Source organism: Phoenix dactylifera, chromosome 1 (assembly GCF_051530095.1).
Source record: "Phoenix dactylifera cultivar Ajwa chromosome 1, Ajwa_hap1_PhDact_Kaust_v1.1, whole genome shotgun sequence".
In the NCBI taxonomy this organism is placed as follows: domain Eukaryota; kingdom Viridiplantae; phylum Streptophyta; class Magnoliopsida; order Arecales; family Arecaceae; genus Phoenix; species Phoenix dactylifera.
The window spans coordinates 8,580,566-8,603,960 of record NC_143190.1 but is presented as its reverse complement, the minus strand read 5'-3'; the positions used below and the strand labels follow the sequence as shown (position 1 = coordinate 8,603,960).

At 37.3% G+C, this 23,395-nt stretch overlaps 1 protein-coding gene across 3 annotated transcripts; it reads right to left on the bottom strand.

Annotated features, from left to right (window-relative positions):
* Window positions 1-11,834: 11,834 nt before the first annotated feature.
* ERG28 (ergosterol biosynthesis protein) lies at window positions 11,835-23,395 on the bottom strand. 3 transcript variants are annotated; one of them, XR_015977180.2, is made up of 4 exons: window positions 23,049-23,395; window positions 19,699-19,905; window positions 14,859-14,954; window positions 11,835-12,080 (listed from the first exon to the last, which is right to left on the bottom strand). XR_015977180.2 is itself a non-coding variant. In XM_008800662.4 (3 exons), exons 1-3 carry the CDS (start codon window positions 23,161-23,163, stop codon window positions 12,010-12,012), a joined length of 393 nt encoding a protein of 130 aa, XP_008798884.1. In that variant the 5' UTR covers window positions 23,164-23,385; the 3' UTR covers window positions 11,835-12,009. The 3 variants fall into 3 exon arrangements, 2 of the variants coding, with proteins under 2 accessions (XP_008798884.1, XP_088576030.1); XM_008800662.4 differs by lacking the exon at window positions 14,859-14,954 and having other exon boundaries at window positions 23,049-23,385; XM_088719904.2 differs by lacking the exon at window positions 11,835-12,080 and having other exon boundaries at window positions 14,860-14,959; window positions 23,049-23,393.

The following is a 23,395-nucleotide window of genomic DNA, read 5'->3' as shown; positions in this document are numbered from 1 at the left end:
GAACCCATTAGTGCAACTTTGCCATATATCATTACATCTTCTGTTTAACCAGCCACCCGTAATTGGTACACGAACAGCTCTGGACATTCCCCTAAGAGTTCTTTTGATTGTGGTATGTTAGATTACGCGATAATTAAACGATTTCTTAGAATTATCTATTTAAAAAAATAATTACAGGAGAAAATAAATTTTACTACGTTTGATTAGTTAAAAAATTACTAAAAAATAAAATAAAAAATTACTAAAAAAATAACATCAAAAAAATTACTATATTCAGTTAGAGATAATCATATATGAGAATATTGCCAAATTTTTAATAATACCCTTGAGTAAACAATTCAAGCAATAATATTTTTAAATTTTCAAATATTTGCATGAGTTAATAAATACTTTAAAGTTAACTGTATGTATATTAGAAAATATATTTCTTATTATAAATAAATTTTAATATATTTTGGTATATAAATAAGAATATAAATATATATATAATATATTATTATTTATAAATATTAATAATCATATATATATTAATAAAATATATATTAATATAATTAATATAAATTTATATAATATAATTAATACAATATTAATATAAGATAAGTGAGGATATTTTCATCAAAAAATGATATTTTTAAATTATCTTCATTCGGTAGTCTAGCATAAAAAAACTAATGCCATCCTTTTGGTGTTATTTGTTTTACCTTTTTTTTTTAGAAAAATAGATATGAGACCTATTCCTATCGTTTATTTGACTATCTCTTTCATTCACTTGCGTACCAAACATGGTAATTTGACATGAAATTTTTTTTTTATGCCAAATTGTCAACCCAAACGGGCTGTAAGTCCAAAAAAGGCGCCAAAGCTTGGTAAAGGGAGGAGAATAAGTGAACTATTTTGACAAAATTTGATAAGATCTTAACATGGAATGTTCTGGCAATCAATTCAAATGGAAAATAGGGAGGTGGGGTCACATCCCATGAAAGCAAGTCATTTTAAGCTCATATGGTTAAGGCTTGATCAGGTTGGGTTGAATGTGCCATCTGTAGCTGGACATCCAAGTCACTCCGTTTCTCCTAAGTTGCACAAAAGTCTAACATTAGGTAGCTACCAAAGCCATCGGATTAGATCTTTGCGCAAGACATTTTTTTTTGTGATTGTTCTAAATAATTGCTAAAACTACCGTTCACAACCTCTAGTGGGTTGCCTTGAAGTATCAAAATATATAAGCTGTGCAATATTAAAAGAGAAGAAAAAGTGCAAACCTATTGTTTTTTTTTTTAAGGCAACAATAGGCACTGAGTGCCTACAGGTTTTTCACTGATAGAGGCTAAGCTGCTTTACAAAGAAAAGAAACAAAACCAAGTCCCCCAGAAAGGAACCTAACATGATTTTACTCTGGTTTTTCTGAAGAACTGTCACAGCTTCAAAATCCTTTTGACCAATCAATAGTCTCCACCAGCAAATTTCCCAAAAAAACTTTCCTAAACACCCTTCCTTTTTCTCTCTAGCCATATATTTGCCAACAAGCAGCAGGACCGACAAACCATTTGGCCAAACCAATGAAGATATGAAATTTAGTCTATAAGTCAAGCATAGAAGTCTCCTTTCAAACTAGATATGAAATAAGCCAAGTAATTATCAAGAGGCTTGGTGAAGCCGTTTGCTAAATTTTATTTGGTTGGCACCTATCTTCGCTTTAGAGAGTTCCAAGGTTCAAACCCTAGTTGTTTTTCGTAATAGCTAGAAAGCTGCAACTTACTATGCATTCCACATTATATTTCTCAAAAACCAGGCACTTGCTGAAACTTGACTAGAGCTCATTGGATTGAACTAAAACGAACAACTAAGAAAATATCATTCTTAATTCTACAAAACCAAAAAAAAAATAGACCTTATTAATTCAAAAAATAACTTAGCTTGAAGTGAATCTTACGATCTCTTCTTACGCTTGAAAAATGAGCTCTGATATAGAGAAAATGTGTTAGCTTACTAGGTTATGGAAGTCTTTTATAAGTATAGCAAGTGATTTGGAATCGAAACCGGCCTTCACAAAATTTGAGAGGTTAGAGGTACCGAGAGAAGGCTACTCTCCATTTTGTAGCCTATTACCATGTATGAAAACATAAGGCATGATACCTCATAGAAGGTGTTGCCGCCGGATTCAGACCGAGGTCGGAGCGTGGCTCGGACAACCCTAAAGTCGGCTGGAGACAAGCTGATCAGGATGTTGAGGTGTTAGGCGCTGGTCTTCTCTGGGGACAGCCTGTAGAAAGTCCGCTTTCGGAGAGTATCTGGCCGGGGACCCTTTTATTGCCTAACTCAAAATAGAGAGGCAACCATACTATATGGAAAGAAAAAATTTCAGCAGAATGTGGTTCTGATATCGTGTCATGCATATCCGAGGTCCTCCAAACTGCCTTTTTATATAAGGGAGTCAGATCTATCGTTACCTAGGTCGGCGTGCACCAGTGGTCAGGTGGTGGCCAGTAGTACAGCCTTGGCGTGGCTAGCATACAGTACTTACCACGTGTCGAATATAGAGCTATTGCAACGTCCAATCACTATCACAACAGCTGATTGCCAAAACTATCAGTTCTCGTTGGTACATGTCGATAGGCTTTTAGGTTAGAGATGAAGTTGCTCACCTCGGTCGGTTAGATCTTTGGCTAGAGCCAAAGTTGCCTACCTCAATTTGTACCTAGGTTGTCAAGGTTGGTCTGGTTTGAGGTCGAGGTATTCAATATTTCTCCAGTCACTTGCCCTCCACTTTCGAAGCCGAGTTGCATTCTAGTTCGCCCTGCAGTGTCTCCTTTGTTGGTCATCTCTAGAGTCTTGCCCTATAGGGATTCCGAGTGAGCTCGGCTTAAGGAGGTGCTAGGTCAGTCTCCTTTGTTGGTCATCACTGGAGTTTTGCTTTAGAGGAATTTTGAGTGAGCGCAGCTTGGGGAGGTCCTAGGTCAACCTGAGGTGTCTCCTTTATTGATCTTCTCCGGACTTCAGCTCCAGAGGAGTTCTGAGTGAGCTCGGCTTAAGGAGATCCTAGGTCGGCCTGCGGTGTCTCTTTTATTGGTCATCTCTGGTGTCTTTCTGCAAAGGGATTCCAAGTGAGCTCGACTTAAGGAGATCCTAGGTCATCCTTGGGTGTCTCCTTTATTGGTAATCTCTAAAGTCTTGCTTCAGAGGGATTCCAAGTGAGCTCAGCTTGAGGAGGTCCTAGGTTGGCTCGGGTTGCCTCCTTTGTTGGTCATATATAGTGTCTTGTTTTAGATCGAGTGAGCTCGTTTTGAGGAGGACCTAGGTCGGCTTGGGGTGTCTCCTTCATTGATATTCTCCAGACTTCAGTTCCAAAAGAATTCCAAGTGAGCACGGCTTGAGGATGTCCCAGGTCGGCCCGAGGTGTCTTCTTTGTTGGTGATCTCTAGAGTCTTGCTCGAGAGAGATTTCGAGTGAGCTCGGCTTGAGAAGGTCGCAGGTCGACCTGAAGTGTTTCCTTTGTTGGTCATTTCTAGAGTCTTGCTTCAGAGGGATTTCGAGTGAGCTCCGCTTGTGAAGGTCCTAGTTGGAACGCTTCAGTCCTTTTCAAGACGAGGTTGCCAGGTCGGAAAAGCTTACCTTTGACCCTTGAGTTGTAGTACCGAGCTGCTTTTCTGCTGGTACTCCACCATATAGATTTGAACTCGTTCTTTGGTTTTTTCCAATAGGTTGAGGTTGGCCCGAAACTGATCTGAATTTGTCTGGTCATCGAAGTTTTCCACCCGAAGCGACGGAAGTCTGATCTCCAGTAGGATTACTGCCTCCATTCCAAAAGCAAGATTGAAGGGCGATCTGAATCTTGGTGTTGAGAGCGGTGACTAACTAGTCACATGTGGCACGCTGGCGAATGAGGCTAGTGGCCAAGCTAACTGGATTCCAGTCGGATTGGCTCCAGTCATGCTACTACTTAATGCAGGCCCTGGACCACTGTGGTCAGTGCCTTTACCTATTGAATGAGCAATTTGAACTGCTTATTATCCACAGATGCGGCAGGTTATTCCAGCAGAGCGGGTTTCAAGCTTTGCAATGATCCTCGCGAGGTTGGAGCATGGCGTTGCGAGCCATGAGACATAGCGTGTGCCCCTCGCGACCTCATGCTAATGATTCCTCCCTTCATTTGATACTAATGTAGCTGGGGCAGGGCCCTTCCTCGCCTATCTATTGTCGCCAGATCCAAATCGAGGTCAGAGCACCGCTCGGATGACCCTGAAGTCGGCTGGAGACTATCTGAGCAGGCTGGTTGAAGTGTCGGGCGCTGGTTTCCTCCGAAAACGGCTTGCAGAAAGTCCATCTATCGAAGAGTTTCCGATGTCTAACTCAAAATAGAGATACAACAATATGGAAGGAAGAAAATTTCTTGTAGAATATGGTTCTGAAATTGCATGTGCGTACCTGAGGTCTTTTGAACTGCCCCTTTATATAGGAGAGTCGAATTTATCATTACCAAGGTTGACGTGCACCATTGGTCAGTAGCGGCCAGTAGTACAGCCTTGACGTGGGCGGCATATGGTATTGACTGCGCGCCGAATGCAGAGTTGTTGTATCGGCTGGTCGTTATCACGACGACTGATTGCCAAGACTATTATTCCTTATTACGTGTCGATAGGCTCCTTGGTTAGAGATGAAATTGCCCTCTTCGGTCGGTTGGCTCCTCGGTTATAGCCGAAGTTGCCTATTTCGGTTTGTATCAAGGTTGTCGAGGTCGGTCTGATCAAAAGTCGAGATGTTCAATATTTTTTCGATTAGTGTGGAGTCATTACAAGAGATTTTATTTAACAATTCGTACATATTGCAACCACCATGGTTGGTATGCCTATCATTAAAAAAAAAAAAAAAATATTGTGCCTACTCTGCTACCTCGATAATTTTTTTTAGACTTGCAATATAAGCTAGCTAGGATCCAAGCATCAAGTTGAAAACAACGGAAAGCGACCGATCTGCACCTCCCCAAACGTATGACGCGTGCATGTGGTCTAGAGAAAAACCACGACCTTACGGTGTAAGTGCACTGAATAATAAAGAACAGAAATATCTATCAAGTTGCAATCCAGGACAAATGTATATACGGACGCAGCCGCCTTCTTGTTCGCCTCGGAGGACCCCATGGTTTCCGGACCATCACCGGCCACGAGCCACCGCCGTGGAAAATTCGCCATCCCGACAACCCGATATGACGTGACTTCGTTGTCCGTGAAGACTCGCAGCTCGTTATATACTTATTATTTTTCGGTTTGGATTAGCACGGACGACTCCCATTTACCGTCCTTGGAACATTACTGTGCCCGGTAAACTTTTGGATTTTAATTTGTTAAATTAAAAGAATTTGACAAAATAAATATTATTGGCTATTAATTTTTTTTTAAAAAAAAATATTGGATCATGCTATTGCTGCCTCATTTAAATTTTAATATAAAGTTATTTGCCACGACGAATCATAAAAACATCATATACTTCTAGTACATTTATATCCAATAAAATCAGAAAATAAAAAATGGCTAAAAAAAATGGTATCGTAGTTGTCCTATAGAATACCATTAGAATGATAAAAACATAGGAGGTGATCCAATTAGTTGCTTTGTTCGCCTTTCTATATACATGAGTTGTCCGAAAAATAACACAGTCTTTCGTTAATTTAAGAATGTCCTGCAGCAACGGATGCCCACAAATCGTCCTTGATCCACCCCATCAACTTAGCAAAGTCTCCTTCAAAACGAATGTAATCCGCTTCCAAGGTGTGCCCCGCATAGCATACTTAGGTGTGTCCGTTTAATGCACATGAAATGAAAAAAAGTTCCTCCAAGTATGTGGAAGGAGGGGATTGATGTTGATTAGAAGAATTATCGATCATAAAATCTAATATATGGTGGGCCAGAGAATCTTAAGCGTGCGCTGACCAATGACCCCAAAGCACTTAATTTCCTTGACGAGAATGGAATGGAGATGTTACAATAGAAGCAATGGTGACGCAATAATTAATCCAAACCATGCATCTGACCAAGTCTTCCTGCTGTTTGGCTTGCATCATCGAGCGCTAGCATTTACCATTTCATGGTTATAGCTAACAACTGCATCTCTCAATCTCTCATTAGGCAAAAGAAGGGGCTGAAGATTCTAAGTTGGCTTGCAAAATGACAACTGTGGGAATATGACATGGCGTTTGGCAAGTCAAGTCATCTGTAACTAGAAAAATGCTAAAATGGTCCTTCTCAAGCTCCATGCATGATGCCATATGCCTTCTTAGAAAATTCTTCACCATGTAAACTTTATCCTGAAAGCTTGTCAAATAGAGAACTTGAGGAACCTTGGGCGGATTGTATTAATAGATTATCTAAAATTAAAATTTGTCTAGGTAAAAAATCAATTCATAGGATGACCTACTTGTGAACAGAGAAGGAGGGGGGGTGCGTGAGGGAGGTGAAACTGGTGAAATTGTTCGTGCTTTATTTATAAATTCAGTGTACATGTGGAAAAAGAATGCTTAAATCATTGGAAAAAGAAATGAAGAATTAAGAAAATTAGAAGGAATTTATAAGTCAGATTCGTTATAATTTTGTTGGAAGTTTATTGCTCGTCCTTTTTGTATTAGAATTTTATTCCTAGTTTGTTTTTGTTTCCTATTTCAATATTAATTAGAATAGTTTGTCTTTTAGTGCTTGATCACTTTAGTTAGGTTCAGTCTTAGGCTTAATATATTTAAGTTTGTTTTTTAGCTAGAGTGAGATATTGATATTTTTATCTTTTAATAGAAGATGATAATATTCTTATAGTGGGAAAGAGAGTATGATCTTATAAATAGGGGAAGAGAGTGGTGTGAAGAAATTGTAGAGAATTATTTTTGGCAAGGTGAGGCTCTCATGTGAGAGGGATCCAAATTCTCTATTTTAGTTTTTATTTGGTTTTGAATAAATTTGCTTTTCTCTTTCAATTTTTTTTTTCTTCTACTATTATTTCTTGATTTAATTGGTGTTTGTTCTTAATCCTGAGTTGACATAGTCGATCTACTTTGGTGGCATGCCATTATACATGGTATTAAAGTCATAAGTTTTGAGATTAATGGTTTGTATATTTGGGGCTCAGTATGGTTGAAGGACTTCTAGTAATTTACTTTGCAGTTGTACAAACGTGTGGACTCTTGTTTGATGATTGAAAAAATGAATCATCATGGCTGATGCTACTATCATCCATTTCGATGGGTTCAACATGCCTAACCTTACTAATATTAATATGAGTGCTTTTGTTAATACAGTTTCTCTCCGTAAGTTGAACACTTGTTATCCAATATGGAAGTTTAATATCAAATCCTTTTTAATATGATAATATTTATTGAATATCTTGGATGAGTCAAAAATGAAGTCAAAAATGATGTTAACAGATACTTTTTAGAGTAATGTATGTGAGAAGAAAGTGGTATCTGAAATCTATAAAGGTACTATGGATTATTTAAGTTGCGATTGATAGAGAAAATTATCTCCATATCTAAAATATAGATGAGCCTAAGAAAGCATGGGATATTGTTGTAGTGATCCACTCAAGTTCTAGCAAGGTGAGATATCATAAACAAAAATTACCCAAAGATTGGATTCTAGTTCTAGGCTTCTCTAAAAATATTAAAGAAAAGCATAATTAGTTTAGAGATGACGATTTGAAGTAGGAGGGGCTTAATCAATTAGAGACCGAATCAAATTCTGAAAACTGAAAGCTTAGCAAGTGTGATCAGCTCAAAGATGAATCAACTCCAGAAGAAAATTTGGAACATGAAAAGTCCAAGTAGATTGGATAAAACCCCTTGATTGTGCTCGTAAAAAGATTCGAGACGGCAATATGTGCGCTTCTGGTGTTGTTTGCAGTTCCTTGGCTGATGCTTCTGAGTTTGAAAAGCTATGCCATCTAGAAAAATTGAGAAGCTGGCAGTTTAAGAAAGTCCCTCTTGTCCTCCCATTGACAAAGAACTTCATGGTGGGGCCAGCTTGACAGACTAGCAGCAGCCTCCTGCTGCGGAATATCATGTAGAGGCTTTAGATTTAAGGGTGATGAAGGCAATGCTCCTGCTAGTGCTAATAAAGTTCTCTGTCCTGAAAAATGAGGATGAGTCAAAACGTCGGATAACTTTGTTCCGAGGCAGGCAGCTAAGAGCCTTATTGCCAATGGGCTTGTATTGTGCAGATAATGATTAATATTTTAATAAGCAACAATTGTAGTAAGCAATTTGATGTTCAATCTAGAACTGGGTGCAATCCCAGCATAGTGACTGTGAAGTCAGTGCTGAGAGAGTATTGGAGGATATCACTAACTCTAGGACATACATTGACGAGGCCAAACCAATGAAGGACTTATTATTTAAGCTCATAAAGAAGCTTTATTGTTTAATTAGTTCGGTAAGATATTGCCCGTTGCTGTTAGCATTGTCATATTGACAATAACAATCGTGACGTTTGCACAACATCAACAAATCTAATATTGTCCGCATGAACTTTGTAATGAGGGATAGTGTTGGAAGTATATTACGTATTTTTTTTTTGTATTAGGATTCTATTTCTAGTTTATCTTTATTTTCTATTCTAATATTAGTTAGAATAGTTAATCTTAGCATACTTTTAGTTTGGTTGAGCCTTAGACTTAATATATTTAAGTTTGTTTCTTTAGTTAGAGCGGGATATTGATATTTTTGTGTTTTAGCGGAAGATGGTGATGCTTTTGCCCCTCTAACGAGAGAGAAAGTATGGTTTTATAATAGGATGAGAGAATTATGCGAAGAGATTGGAGATAACTATTTTTGATAAGATGAGACTTTTTTGTGAGAAAGAGTCAAACTCTTTGTTTCAACTTTTATTTTTTCATAAATAAATTTATTTTGCTCTCAATTTTTTTTTCACTATTATTACTTGATTTGATGGATGTTTGTTTTGGATCCTAGAACTAAGCGTTCAATCTACACTACCTAATGTGCATTTTTGCAGAATTTTAGCTTGAATCCGAGGATTTTGGAGATCTAAGAGAATTAGAAGGAAGTTCAGAAAAGAGTAGAATTTACAGCCACAGTAATTTGGTGGAGAATTTGGAAAGCATGATATGCTATATGTTCTAATCCAAATCAATCTGATCAGGAACTATTATGTCCGGAAGTTTTGGTTGCAATAGAGTAGATTTGTATCTTTTTGCACCTCATTTACCCTAATGAAATGTTTGATGGACTTGCCCACCTCTTCCTCCAATAAATATTAAAAGGAATTACAGTTGAACATTTCAAAAGAATAAAATAAAGTGTGATGAAAAGTACAACCTGATCAACTTGAATTGGACGGAACGGTGCATCATTTTACGCTTGCAAAGTTGCAGAGGACAACTTTTGAGCGAATGCAGACCACACCAAAGAAAGATGATGTTGATCATGCTGGGACTACAGATAACTAAATAGAAATACGAAGGATAATTTCTGAGAGAATGCAGGCGATCCAAAGAAAGATGATATTGACTATACCTGGATTGGAGACAAAAAAACTAAATAGAAAGTCTCTCTGAGAAACCAAAAACGTGTGTTTTCCACAAAAAATAACAACATAACGAGTATTTCAAGCTTTGCCTCAGTATCGACATAATTCCAGAAATCATTACAGATCAAAACTAGGGATGCTGTTTATGAAGTTTACAGATTAGATAATTCTGTTGATGAGACAAAAGCAAAACTGTTTCAGTTGGAGCTTCTCCAGAATTACAAAGAAGACCCCACATCAACATCAGACTCTTCTGTTGGCAAGAAACCCGAAGAATAGAGGTGGTTCCGACTACAAGACTACGACTACAATACAAGTCATGAGCGATAGCGAAGCCCGTCCTCACGAAAAAAATTTCTATTCGTAGATCTACGATTGCTGGGTATTCCCACATTGAATCGAACGCTATTATAAGGAAATTAATAATTTGAAAAGCTGAGGATTACGATAAAGCTTTGCTATCAGGTGTATACATTCGAGTGTATCTTTCAGGTAGGCTGGAATCAGATCTATTCATTGATAAGAAAAAGAAAAAACGTGAACGGTGATTGGATTGATGATAAAATCGAAATAATCCATATTGATGCAATGCGGCCAGATGAAGAAGACTGGCGCCTACTAAAATAAGGGAGAGTAAATGATGGAGACTAAAAAAACGATTTAAGGTGGCATTGTCCACGGAGAAACCACCCCAAAGCCAAGATAGCGGGGATCGAACCCGCATCTTCTCCTTGGCAAAGAGAAATTTGACCATTTCCGACCTCTTACTTTCGTAGTTCTGAATCCCAGAATTGACCCCGAGGGGGACGAGGCCACAGGCCGAAGGGGGGTAACGACCAATTCCCAGGTGACAGGTCCATTTATGGACCGGATATCCCCCCGACGGGGACGAGGCCGGAGGCCGAAGGGGGGTATAATACCAGACCATTAAATCTTCAGATTGAGAAAATAGGATTTTTGAAGCAACAAAAAACCATCAATTTCTTAATCTAAAACGAGCTTTAAGATCGGTTAAAGCTCGTTCCTTACTATAAAACATAATGGCTAATGACACCTCTCAGCATGAGTTAAACATACAAGCTTAGGTACATTCACACACACATAGGATGAAAATAGGGCTGGAAGTAGGCCGGGCGATGCCCTTAACTGAACCCAGTCCAAATTTTTTTCGAGCTTTGGGACGAGCTTAGGCCCGAAAATATTTGGATAATACAAGCCCAAGCCCAGCCCGAGCCTAGGCCTGAACACAAGTGGGCTGGCCCAAATTACCCATTGTTGGGTCTGACCCGAATTACCCATATGAGCCAAAAATAAGTCCGGCCCAAGTCTTATAGAAGTTTAATATTTTATAATATTGCTTCATAAAAAAAATGAGCTAGTTAAAAATTAGACTCTCCTATGATAAATGTAAATGATGCATGATACATTATTCTCAACTAAATTCATTTTATTTTGTCCTTTACTTGCTTGTTATTTCCTCTAAATAATAACATACAAAAATAAATTGATTCAGGCCTAAATTCGAGCTCTTTTTTGGATCTTGTTTGGGCTCAGGCTCAAGCTCGGGCTCGGGCCAATGACATACTCAAGCCCAGTCCAAAAAAACAAATAGGCTATATTTAAGCCTAAACCTCGTTTAAACTCTTTTGGGCTTAGTCCGAAGTCGGCTTGGCCCGAGCTCATATCTAGCCCCTAGATGGAAAGGACTACTTACCTCAATAAAAATTTAAAAAAAAAAAAATCACATCGTGTGTAAGATATAAATACCTTTGATGTGAGAAACACCTAATTTCATGACATGACTGATGAACGTTGCATGCTTTGAATTTTGCCATATATGAGAACCTTCATAATCATTAATAGTGGTGATAATGACAACAACCAAATCTCATCCCATGAAGATGGATCAGTTGCATGGCACAAATATAAACAGGAAGGCTCTACGAAAAAAAGCATTTCACAAGTTGCCAGCATATTTGATGATTATAAGATTATGTTAAATATAACCAAGTTCTAATAGCATGACTATATAAAGAAAATATGCATACCATTATGTGACAGATTTGCAAGCTATCTGATTCAAGTAAGACAAGCTAACATCCAGACTATAAGAGGGCGAGGGCGCACCAAATAACAAAACTAAATTTGAATCAACAGCAGCATTTAAACTAAAAGTGACCTTTAAAGTTAAAGATCGGTTTTAATCTAATATGCTGCTGTTGATTCAAAATTAGGTGTGCCCTTCCCCTCTTGTATTCTGGATGTCGTATACTAATTTTTAAAATGAATGCAAAAATTCATGCCAGCATCGATCAAAAAAGTCTAATGGACTTTTTAAGAAAATTCTCTGGAAATACATATCTGAAAACCCATCTCAAGGAAGAGTACATGATCATAATCATCTTGGGCAAATGAGAGTTTGCTGCCTAACAGAGAGAATGACATTAATTGGTATCTGAGTACATCTGCATCATATGCAAATGGTTCATTCTAGTTTTGAAGTAGCCCGAGGTTGATGTGCATTCCACTGTAACAACATCCACACAATTGATGTGCCTAAACGAAGAAGAAAGACAATGTCACAAGATAAAAAAGACGATGCAACAAGCTAAAAAAACAACAAATAAAATCATTGTGGAGGCATAAATACTGATTTGAGAGAATATCCAACAGAATTGAGTAAATATTAAGAACCATTATGCAATTACACCAGAGAATACACAGTTTCTCTGGAACCGGACTACTGCTTGCTGCTGAATCAGTCATCTCAACTTCTAGCCTAATTTTATAAATAGTTGATGACATCTCTGGAACTAGGTTGCTTGTGGATGAGAACTAATAGATAACCAATGTTGAATGGATAGACAAATCAACTCAAATAGGACAAGCCAATGAGTGTCCACGAGATGAAACATGGCGAAAACTTGAACATTGGAAATGCATGGAGTCATCAGTATGCATAATATTAACTCCATAAGCGATGCCAAAGGCAAACGTATGATGTTAAGAACTATATGGTTTCAAAGCGCCCAAGTACAAAATAGAAATCAGAGATCATATGCGTGTGTTACTCTATATATGAGAAAACTTCTATGAATGAATCCCCAAATTATAGTTTTTTTCTTGGAGATCTGGCCCCGACATGCATCATGATTATACACCTTTATCTGAGTTTACATAATACATGATCATCTGTAAGGGTTTCCTCTGGTTTTGTATTTTCTTGCAAAAGCTGCATCTCTCAAATGATTCAGATCTCATGATTGCTTGCAAGAGATCTTTACTGGAAATGAACACAGCAAACCTATGGAGAGGAAACCATAGACCACAAATCCCAGCAATTTTTCAGACCACACCCATAAACAGAGGGAACTTAACATCAGCTAGTTCAGGACAAGATACCTCTACTCAAGTGGAGAAGAGAAAGTGGGGAGGAAAAAAAGAAGGTAATCTGAATTGAGTCAATTATTAAAGATCTAATTCTGATACCATTAAATCTGGTACTTTTATAGGAAAATAGTTTTGCAATCTTTAATTCATATTACATGCCAAAACTGAGTTGATTTAGCATTCAATATAACATGTTAATTCAGCTGAAATTTATGTCATATAGCCACACCATTAATGGCATGTTTCAGTAAAGACAAGAAACTTATTAAATTAACATTTAGTCTGCAAGCATTTTACTTTTTACGCTAACAGAGAGCCTGAGCAAGATGGTTAAGATGAAGCACCAATCAATAGTGGGCACGAGGAGAGGATATTAGTACTTCACATTACACAAGCTTCTATTGTTTTCTCATGAGTTAAGCTCAGATGATTGTTCTTGGATTGTTGTGGACAAAATTTCAGACATTCGGAGGAATGGAATCTAAATCTTCTTTACAGGTTTTAGACCACAATGCCCTCTGCTGCAAAACTCGCCATTGGAGATCCACCTTTAGCACAATTTGGTTATGGCTTCTTTATATTTTCTGCCTCATCCATATAATAGCAGTAAATATAAAACAACAGGAAACTGAATAAACAACAAGTGGATAAATGGCTTGTTAGGTATGTTATGCATGCATATATACATATTTTTTGAGTTTATGCCCACAACTTTGAAGACTCTAATGTGCTACATTATGCAGTTTCAGAATATATTTGTATAATGTCTTAGCTGACAGGTACTTGATATGGGATGAAATGTGAAGACTGAGTCAGTACAATAATACTTAAGGATGAAAAGAGGCCATGATAAGATTGCTTCTACTCTTAATGAGGGAAAGGGGCACATAAGACACCATGGCCCCATTTGGCATTGCTGTAGATTACAAAGCTTTTGTCTATAGAGTTTTGGACTGTAGGGCTTTTAATAAAAAGCTTTACTGTTTAGAAACTATACTTTTGAAGTGCTGTAAAACTTTAACATCTGTTTGGTAATCAAACTGAGAAAATGCTTTTAGTATTAAAAAATAATAAAAGGCATTATATAGTACTTTCAATTATCTACTTATTTGAACTATCAAAAGTGTCATTATAAAATATTTTTAGTTGTAAATTATTTTTTGATATTAACCTAAATGATATAATAAATAACAAAATTTTAAATTTATTATGCTATTATATTTTATTATATCATTTTATTGTATTATAATAACCTGCTATATTTACCATCAAAAACTATTATTGTAAGCTATTGTTAAATCATAAGCAATTTTTAAATTATTTTTTAAAAAAAAATCATTGTTGGGTCTCAAACCCTGGTCTCTTACAAGAAAATAGCTTCTGGACGCATCACAAGTAGAGTTTTTACCCAAAAGCTACAAATTGGAGCTTTTTTCTAGTAGATGTTTTTCAACTTTTGGAAGAGACAAAAAGTTGCTTCAAAATCAAAATCACCAAAAAAGATTCTAGCCCTCTAAGAAGTGCTTTTGGCCATCCAAAAGCCATGCCAAAGGGGTCTACATTTCATAACATCCTTTTGGACACTATCTTTCCTCACCCCCTAACCCTACTGGTGATATCAGACTTAGTTGGAGATTTGCTTCACATAAGGGACTTATTGAGAAGCTAGCCTCGGGATAGTTCAGCACTTTGACCAGTCACCAATGGCATGGTTTTGCAAGGAAAAAAAAAGGGTTTACTGAAGGTCAACATTAACCCACGCTAAATCAAAATGTGGTGTCATGGGCCTCATGGCTAATAAAAACTCATAAGAATGAGAGAAAGACAAACTAGCAAATTAATTTTAACTGCACCCTTGTGAAAGGAAATATGACACAACTAGCATTTAACAGTGATATTTGGAACATATCATGAAATATTATAGCGGTAAATGGCTAAGCATACCGTAAAGTCGGATCTCATTTTATAGTACATTGATAAATATGCTTTTTCTCAGGTGCCCTCAGAAAGTTTTGCTAGAGCCATATCCACATGTAGAACCTAAACTGAAAGTACACCTTACATTAAATATCTTTCTTCTTTGCATTTTTAGCTGTCAGAGAGAATCCGATGACTCAAAAGTAGGAGATATGTTTCACATTTTATCTACAAGTGATCTAGGAAAAGAAGCTCATATGGGTATAGCAACATTAACAACAGTGCAGCCAGCTAGTAAGTTGCAACCATGAAGAAATGACTCCATCCTTTGCACAAAACCAATCATAAAGTATCGAGCTATGCTTGTAACTAACACAAGTAGAGCACCTATCTATGCCTGTAACTAATGCATGCGTGCATGCAGAACATGTACTGAGAAGCAACTAATATTGCTAGTAACTGGCAAACTCATTCGCGTGGATATGGATGTGCAGATATATCAAACATGATTGTGTAATCATAAAAGACTAACATGAAGTGCACACTTTCTACAAAATCAAATTCAAAATTTGATATTGATGTGATTAAGAATGTCTCTTGAGAAGTATTCAATTAAGAAAGACATTATCTTTATCCGTTAAAATTTTATAAGAGTTACAGGGTGAGTTAAATTGTTCAAGATATTGGACAAATATTAAGATAAAGCAGAATTCCTTTCTCAAATAGGTCACAAATAAGATCAAAGAATTGCTGGTTTCAAAAATTTCCATGCTTATAAAAAATGGCATATGTACCCTCATAATTTCTTTTGCCTTTTATTAATTATTAAGGTCTGCCGAACCAGTACCGGTACTTGTACTGGTCGGAAACGGGTTGGTACGGTACTAGCTCGATACTGGTTCGGTACCGTACCGACACGATATGTTTGGGTGTGTAGGTTCCGTACCGGCACACCCTTTTTTTTGGAATTTTTCAAGTTGATTTAATTGGTAATCAATCTTTTTAAACTTTTTTAATGATTTTAAGTCTAATTTGATGTTTTTTTGATATTTTTTTGATGTTTTTTGATATTTTTATAATTCCGGTTTAAACCTAAATCATGCATCTTATTATTTTAAAATGATACAAATCATAAAATGATTAGTGAGATATTGCATGCTACAAAAAGCAACATAAAATATCCTCAAATCAAGTGGTGAGATGAAAAATATAAAATAATACAATCAATTACATATATTTAAAATACAACATACATACCAATATCTAAAATCTCGTTGAGTAGTGATATCTCTGGTAGATATCTGCATCATTAGCATAGTCAGGAGGCACATCAGCCCACCCCTCTAAACAAGCGGCATTATAGTCTAGTATGTTCATCCTTCAAGAAACGCACTACGGATTATAAACACTCTCAGATCTCTCGCTAAAGCTCTAGCTCTGAGAAGTATTCTTTGGCTAATAAACTGGCTGATAAAACGGCTGTGAAGGAGCCCATCCGAGTAAGCCGACAGCAAAATTTGACTCGTAAGATGCTCCGAGCTACGTAGGATAGCAGTCACCGAAAAATGTCTCAGACGCACCATATCCATATCCGTATCCATATTGGTCATAGGTTGCCTGTGGCCGTGGATAATAGGATGCAATATACAACTCGGAACCTGATACGTCCATGGATCCTGCTCCACGTGTAAAATCATCAGCAGCTGCATCGTGTCCTCTTGAATGATCTCGAGGAGCCCATCTCCTATATACAATCGGATCTTTGTGAGCTGCACCAAATCGTGCAACGTGATTTCTATCTTGTGTAGCATGCATAAATAGAAACTCACCGGTGAATCAAAGACCAGCTTGCGGTTGTGTTTCATAAACAGTGAACTCATGTCTTCCACTCTCTTTCTGGCCAGCAGATCCATGACCACCAAAGCTACTGCTTTTGGTCTATGAATCTGAGTGAACTGACTTTTCGATACTCTCTATTAGGGCTGCAGGTGCCTTTTGTTTTTCATTTTTGGTGTGCTGGAAAGCTGCCTTCTTACCCTTCGTGCCACTCGCTGTCTGCTTACCCTTCGTACCCCTCTCTATCTGGCTAAGTTGGAAGGATATCTATCGCCCTCTTTTTTGAATTGACTGGTAGCGAGTGGCCTTTTCTAAACATCTCTCGATCATATCTCTAAGAGGATATCTCAAACAAAGAGTCATATAGTAATCGGTTCTCCTGTAGCTGATCAGCTAGAATGATGCGTAAAATATTGCTCCCTGCCTATTGTCTTGCATCGATCCTAGCCTTGTTGGCTACGAAACTAGTCGGTTGTGGAGACGATCCTTGCTCATCAAACTCTAGCTCTTGCTTTTGGCCCACAAGTCATCCAATCATAGGATCATTCTCATCGTCAACGAAAGCACTATTCATCGGATCTGTATACTTTAGCTCCAATTCCTCCTGAATGCACTTCAGCTTCAACTTCAGATTGTAGCGAACATATATAAGGTTGTTGAGGCGCGTCTGTGTCAAACAGTTTCTCTGCTTGTTGTGGATGAGAGCGAAGGTAGACCAATTGCCCTCACAACCATTCAAGGAGACTGTCTCGAAGAGGATTCGGATAGATAGCCATGTTAGTAACCATGTAACGTCAGGTAAATGTCCTCCTGATGTATAATATACCTGCATTCATACTTTTCTTACTTACGACAACTGTCGAGACTGCAAAGTTGTCAGTGCCCTCTCTAAATATTTTGGTCTGTGAAAAAATCGTATTGTAATATGTTAATAATTGAAGATACCAGTTAATTTACACATCACTTAAGTTAACTTACCTCTTTTAGACATAGGGCCACAACTTCTGGATCAGGTTTCATCTTATAAATCACATTACTTATTCTATTAATATTTGAAAAAATTAATTTCAGCTCAAATCCATGTAAGACCCAACAATGGATGCTACATGTATTTTTCTAGATCCGTGGGCATGCATCAAAAGTTACTTATTTCTTTTTTTTTTCAAATTTAAGTCTATGCTAATCGCATCAAAACTTGAATAAATGGACACTAAATTTGTTGAAGAGTAGCTTTCATACCCTAAATACGATCTAATTTTACAATTTTTTTAAAAAAATATTTTTTATATATAATATTTTTATTTTTAATCTAAAAATATAGTTTTAGTTTTTAAAAATTATATATAATTCAAAAATTAAAAAATTTTATGTCATCGTGTAGATCATCCATAGATCTACAACATATAATAAAATCAAGCCCAAATCAAAAATTTTGGCATAATCTCTCTTTATTTTGCAAATTGCGAGCTATTTTTTCAAGCCCCAAAAAAAGAGAGAATGAGATAGGAGAGAGAAAGCACGCCTTATTTAGGCTTGGATCTTTCTTCAATCGTGCTAAATCGGTGTAATTTTTACCGTGAGGGGAAGGAAAAAGCCGGAGAGCTTAGAAACGATGTTGAAAAAGCTGGTACCGGATAGTTACCGAGTTTGAACGGAACCAGCCTGTTCCAAAAAGTTCAAGCCGGTTCGGACCGGTTCGATTTGTTCGGGCCTTTTCTGGTTGATTTCAATCGGTTCAGAATCGATACCGGTCGGTTCGGGGCTAGAACCAACTCCAATAGGCAAACCGACCCAATTTTTCACAAGGTCGGCTCGGTATGGGCCAAACTGGACAGTTCGGTCCAGTTCGGCCTTCCTTGATTAACTTCTATCATACACATCGATTCAAACAAAGCTGAGTATCAAAATACTAACCGGCATTTCATGCTAGGCCAGTAAGAGCAGTTGATGTCTGTTGGCACCATTTGGTAATGTTAAGTTCATGCCAGCTGCCTAATTTGGTGATGTTAAGTTCATGCCTAGTTATCATTTATAGCAGGTTAGCCCATCTGGAAACATTTCAAGAATAACTATAGAATCAATAAGAAAGATTTAGAAGGATTTTAAGATACACAAAAATCGAACTTGCTGCAACTAGATTAGCTAAAGTATGTTTTTTTTACAAAAATACACTTATTCGTCTTCAAGAAATGCTGAACCGTTCCATACCAGCCGGTTCAACCCGTACCTAACCGGTCCTCTCTGACCGGTCCAGTTCGGCGTTAAAAAATGGTACCGGCCGGTACCGGCTAGGAATCGGTGCAAGCCAGTCGATACTATTAAAAAATGATACTAGCCCGTACTAGCCTGAACCGGCCCATACTGGTTAGAAACCGGCCTGTTCGCACCGGTTCCAAATTTTTTGGGGCTTTTGGATGCGTAAACCAGGCCGAACCAGTGGTATCAGTTCAGTTCAGTCCGAACCGGTACCGAACCAGTCCAGTGGCCGACCAGTACGCCTACCGATACCGGTTCAGCAATCCTTATTCATCTTATATTTTTAGGTTAGATGTTTTCAACAGATGGCTACAGACTGCAAGTCAATTGGGAATATTTAGCTTAGAGCATTGAAGTATATGCAAGGAATAGTGCACATTGCTGATTAGGCTTAAGGAAAAATAATTAAAATTTTAAAAGAAAGGAAAATAGAATCTGTCACAGATCTCAACATACATAGTTGGAAAACTTAAAGGTGTAAAATTTTTAAGATGCTATCAGGTGTTGGTAAGCATATCTTAACAAGAATTTCATACAATAAAAAACATGAAGTCTCTCAGTGAGTATATGTTTATATCATGAATTAAAACATGAAGTTCCATTGTTTGCTTAAAACATACAAATCTACAAGTTGGTTTGCTTTTAAGCATCACAAAACACAAAATGTTATCATTTCATGGAAAAAGCAAAAATGTTAAAAAGTATTGGAAATGGATTTTATAGATTTCAACACAGAATTGATAGCAAATGCAATGGAAAGATGATAGTGAGGTACCTGCAAATATTCCAACGGTTGTAAGGTTTGATACAGCCATTGTATGGTATATCAAATATTCAGTGAGAAAATGACCAAAGGCATAAATGAATGATAGAAAAGTAGCCAAATAAAGGGGCTTATTCTCAAGGTTGAATGCACAAAGAAAACAGAGAGTGCAGGTCAGAAGGGTCCAAATTCCAAATGTCCGCCCATGGACATCAGTCACTACAAATTAAAACAAAATGCCAGTTAGAAAAGACTATAAATTATCATTCATCAAACAAAAGAAATAAAACAGGTACAGAATTATAAGGCAGATGCACACTATTTCCTGAAACAAGAAGAAAATATTTCATGAAAATTTAGTCATGCACTCAGAAAAAAGCAAGCTGAATGACTAATTTCCCAATGTAGCACCGACCAGTGACAGTTATACTGCTTACCAGTCTGTTTGACCAGTTAGTTAGCACCATTATATTAGCAAAATAGATATTATTGGAAGTCCAAAGAATAAGGCACATGACATAGGAAAGATTTAAAGGTGCTTTGTTATTTAGTACTATGAAGAAGATTGTATCAAGAAGCACGCTATTCTTTACAGTTAATTGATACATAAATGTCTTGGTGCTATATAGAAAAAGTTATGAAACTATTCAACATGACATCTGGTCATAAAAAATTTGCCCAATCCCTTGATAAGCCTTCTCAACTTAGACCAATGCATTCAAAAACCTCACAAATCAATGCATCAAACTTATGCATATTCATATTAAAATCTAGAATTCTCCTAACCAAAAATAATAGTGGGCTTCCAGTAGATGTGAAATCATAAAGCAATTAAATGAAAAGATTATGTCATAATGGTTTGACAATATAAAGTGTCAAAAAGTATCATGGAATACCCTAATAATTCAAGTCTAACCCTAGAAGATCCCCAAAGACCTATTACCACCTATTAGAGAAACAAATAAGTGAAGCCTTCTTGTTGTTATTAAATCATCCCAGTAGGAAAGCTTTAAAAGAAGAAGTAAGGAAGATGACCATTCCTCATCCTTGAGAAAGGTAAAAAAGCTCAATTGTTGCTTGAATGACTTATTAGGGAGGCAATCAGAAAGAAGATTGTTGCTTGGAAGAGAAATGCAAGAAAATCTTGGAGATTGCCATCATCCTAGTGAAGTTATATCTATTGCTGGCCCTAAAATTGTATTTTCAAGAGGTTTGTAACAACATTTATCATATGGCAGTTTTTTTCTTTATCAGAGAAAAATGTAAGCACCAGGATGCCTTGAACAACTCCTTCCTTGTGTTCATAAGGACTCCTGTTTGATAGCATTTTAGTCTTTTCCTGGTCCATATCACATATACTGGAGTAATGCAAATAAAGGTGGAGTATGACTTTTCCTGGTCCAGGAGTTTGACTTTTCCTGGTCCATATCTCATATACTGTAATAATACAAATAAAGGTGGAATTTGATATGCTGAAGATGAGGCTTTTGATGCATTTGGAGTAAAATAAGACTCAAAATCCGAATCCAAGTAGAAGAGAGGTTTTAATTATGTTTACATGAAAACACTGATGCAATGCCATTTGTCCTGATATTCTTCACACCCTGAGAAATTGTTTCATGAAATACAGAAATAGCTATAAAATTTTCAGCATTACATCTTATCTTGAACTTCTAGCAGACAACAAGGCAAGTTCATTATGGTTATAATTAAAGACTAGCAACATTATCAATATTAACCTCACAAAATACAGAAGGTTATTTGCTTTCTTTAAAGTGGGATAAACTTTACTAGTATAACAGCTTCCACCTAATTCTTCACATTCTAATCATTGCTCTATCCATGATCAAAAAAAAAAAAAAAAAAAAAAGCAACCTACAGTTCAGGCATCTGGCTGCAAATTTGTTTTACAGTACTAATGAATAATTTCCAAGGCCAACTTATTTGATCCATTATGTTGTATATCTCATTTTGCACTCATTTGTTAAATAAATAAGACAGTCAGGTGAGGTAGAAGAATATGCCAGATGGAAGCAATAAAATTTAAACCCAAGAAACCCGTACTTTCGGAAGTTAGTCCACATGTCATAAATAAAGCATATGCAGTAGTGATCTGATCACCGAATCCCGATGATTTGTCATTCCAAACTACCTTCAGGTAACCAAGGGAACATCCTGCATTTTACGCGGTTGCGTTAGAAAGAGCAACAGGTTTCATCAGTTTCTTGTTCTTTTAGGCTAACTACCTTAAACCTTCAGTCTACTACTAATTCTCCTTTTTCAAATCTACCACAATAAAGGATTCCTCACTCTTATCATCTGCAGCCACGTAATTAAACAAATATAATTTGAAGCTTAATTAAAAAGGGCTGCTCCTAAGGACCACAGACACTTGTATCTCCACACAAAACAATATTGCATACCTCAAGCAACTTTGATAACTGATATAATTCTGTCAGTCTTGTCCCAGAGTCATAAATGCGATAAGAATTTTATTAAACCTTTGAACAAAACCTCTATAATATTTTTATATTAATTTTAAGATCTTCCTCCATGGCTTTCCAAAGCCTAAATAAAGAGAACATGGTTGTATCCACGCTCTCAACTAACTCCTCCAAACAGACTTCACCTGCAAAGTGCTGATAATTACCTTGCTTGCAAAGAGACCTCCCTTGAAATTTGTGTTAAACTGCAAAGTAAAAGCATTACATAGTTCATAGCCAAAGTGCAGTTCATAGAAAGAACATGTTCTATGAGGCAACTGAAGCAAAGTACTGTTGATTATGATTTATGAACCTTGCCAAGCATTTAAATTTATCCATCCCATTTGATCATTCCCATTCCAAAATTCATACATATTTGTTGGTTGAGCTATACCAAAGCATCCAATCCCATGCTCCTCCTGCCTCAAATATATCATGCTTCACTTGACAATCTCCTTTCTCAGAACTTAAAATCCTTCTTCTAGAGTAGCTTGACTCATTGCGCGGTATTTACTGACACATTGTGTCATAAAATAAGAACACATACTCCCAAAATGACGTCCGTGATTATAATTTAATAGCATCAAAATTTGGCGAACGGTAGATAACTACAAAATAGTAAGTGCTGCACACATTTGCAAGAAATTCAGAAATGTCACCAGACTGTGCAAAGATTGCTCGCTAAAAGCTTAAAGTACAGAAGTGCAAGTGTAGAGCGAAGCTGAGCACACAAAATATACACCATAGTGGACAAATGTAGCGGATCTACGTGAGATCTGGGAGATCTAAGAAGTCATTCGACCAAGCTATGGATGTAACGGGTACACAAAAAGAGCTACATTAGTGAGAGGGGGGCAACAAGATAGAGATAATACATACTCTGGGTTTGGGAGAAGACGGCGAGGCGTAGAGCCCAGATGTCGAAGAAGCCGAACCAGACGGAGGCGAGACGAAGCGAGCCCACCAGCATCAGCCACAAACCCAGCGCCCTCATCTCTCACTTTTTCTCTCAGAGGGAATTTCGCAAACAAGTAGCGAGCGGAGAAAAGGAGGGGTAGGTGTATCGGAGGGTGAGATCTGTGCGTCCACTTCACGCGTCAGGGCTGAGATGGCACGTTGCTTTATATAGTGGCACACGTGAGGCCCCTGCTCCTACGGGCTACAGTGACATTGACGCCACAGCAGTCGGGTTTTGCTCCGGGGCATGTGGTACGGGGCGACGGCCT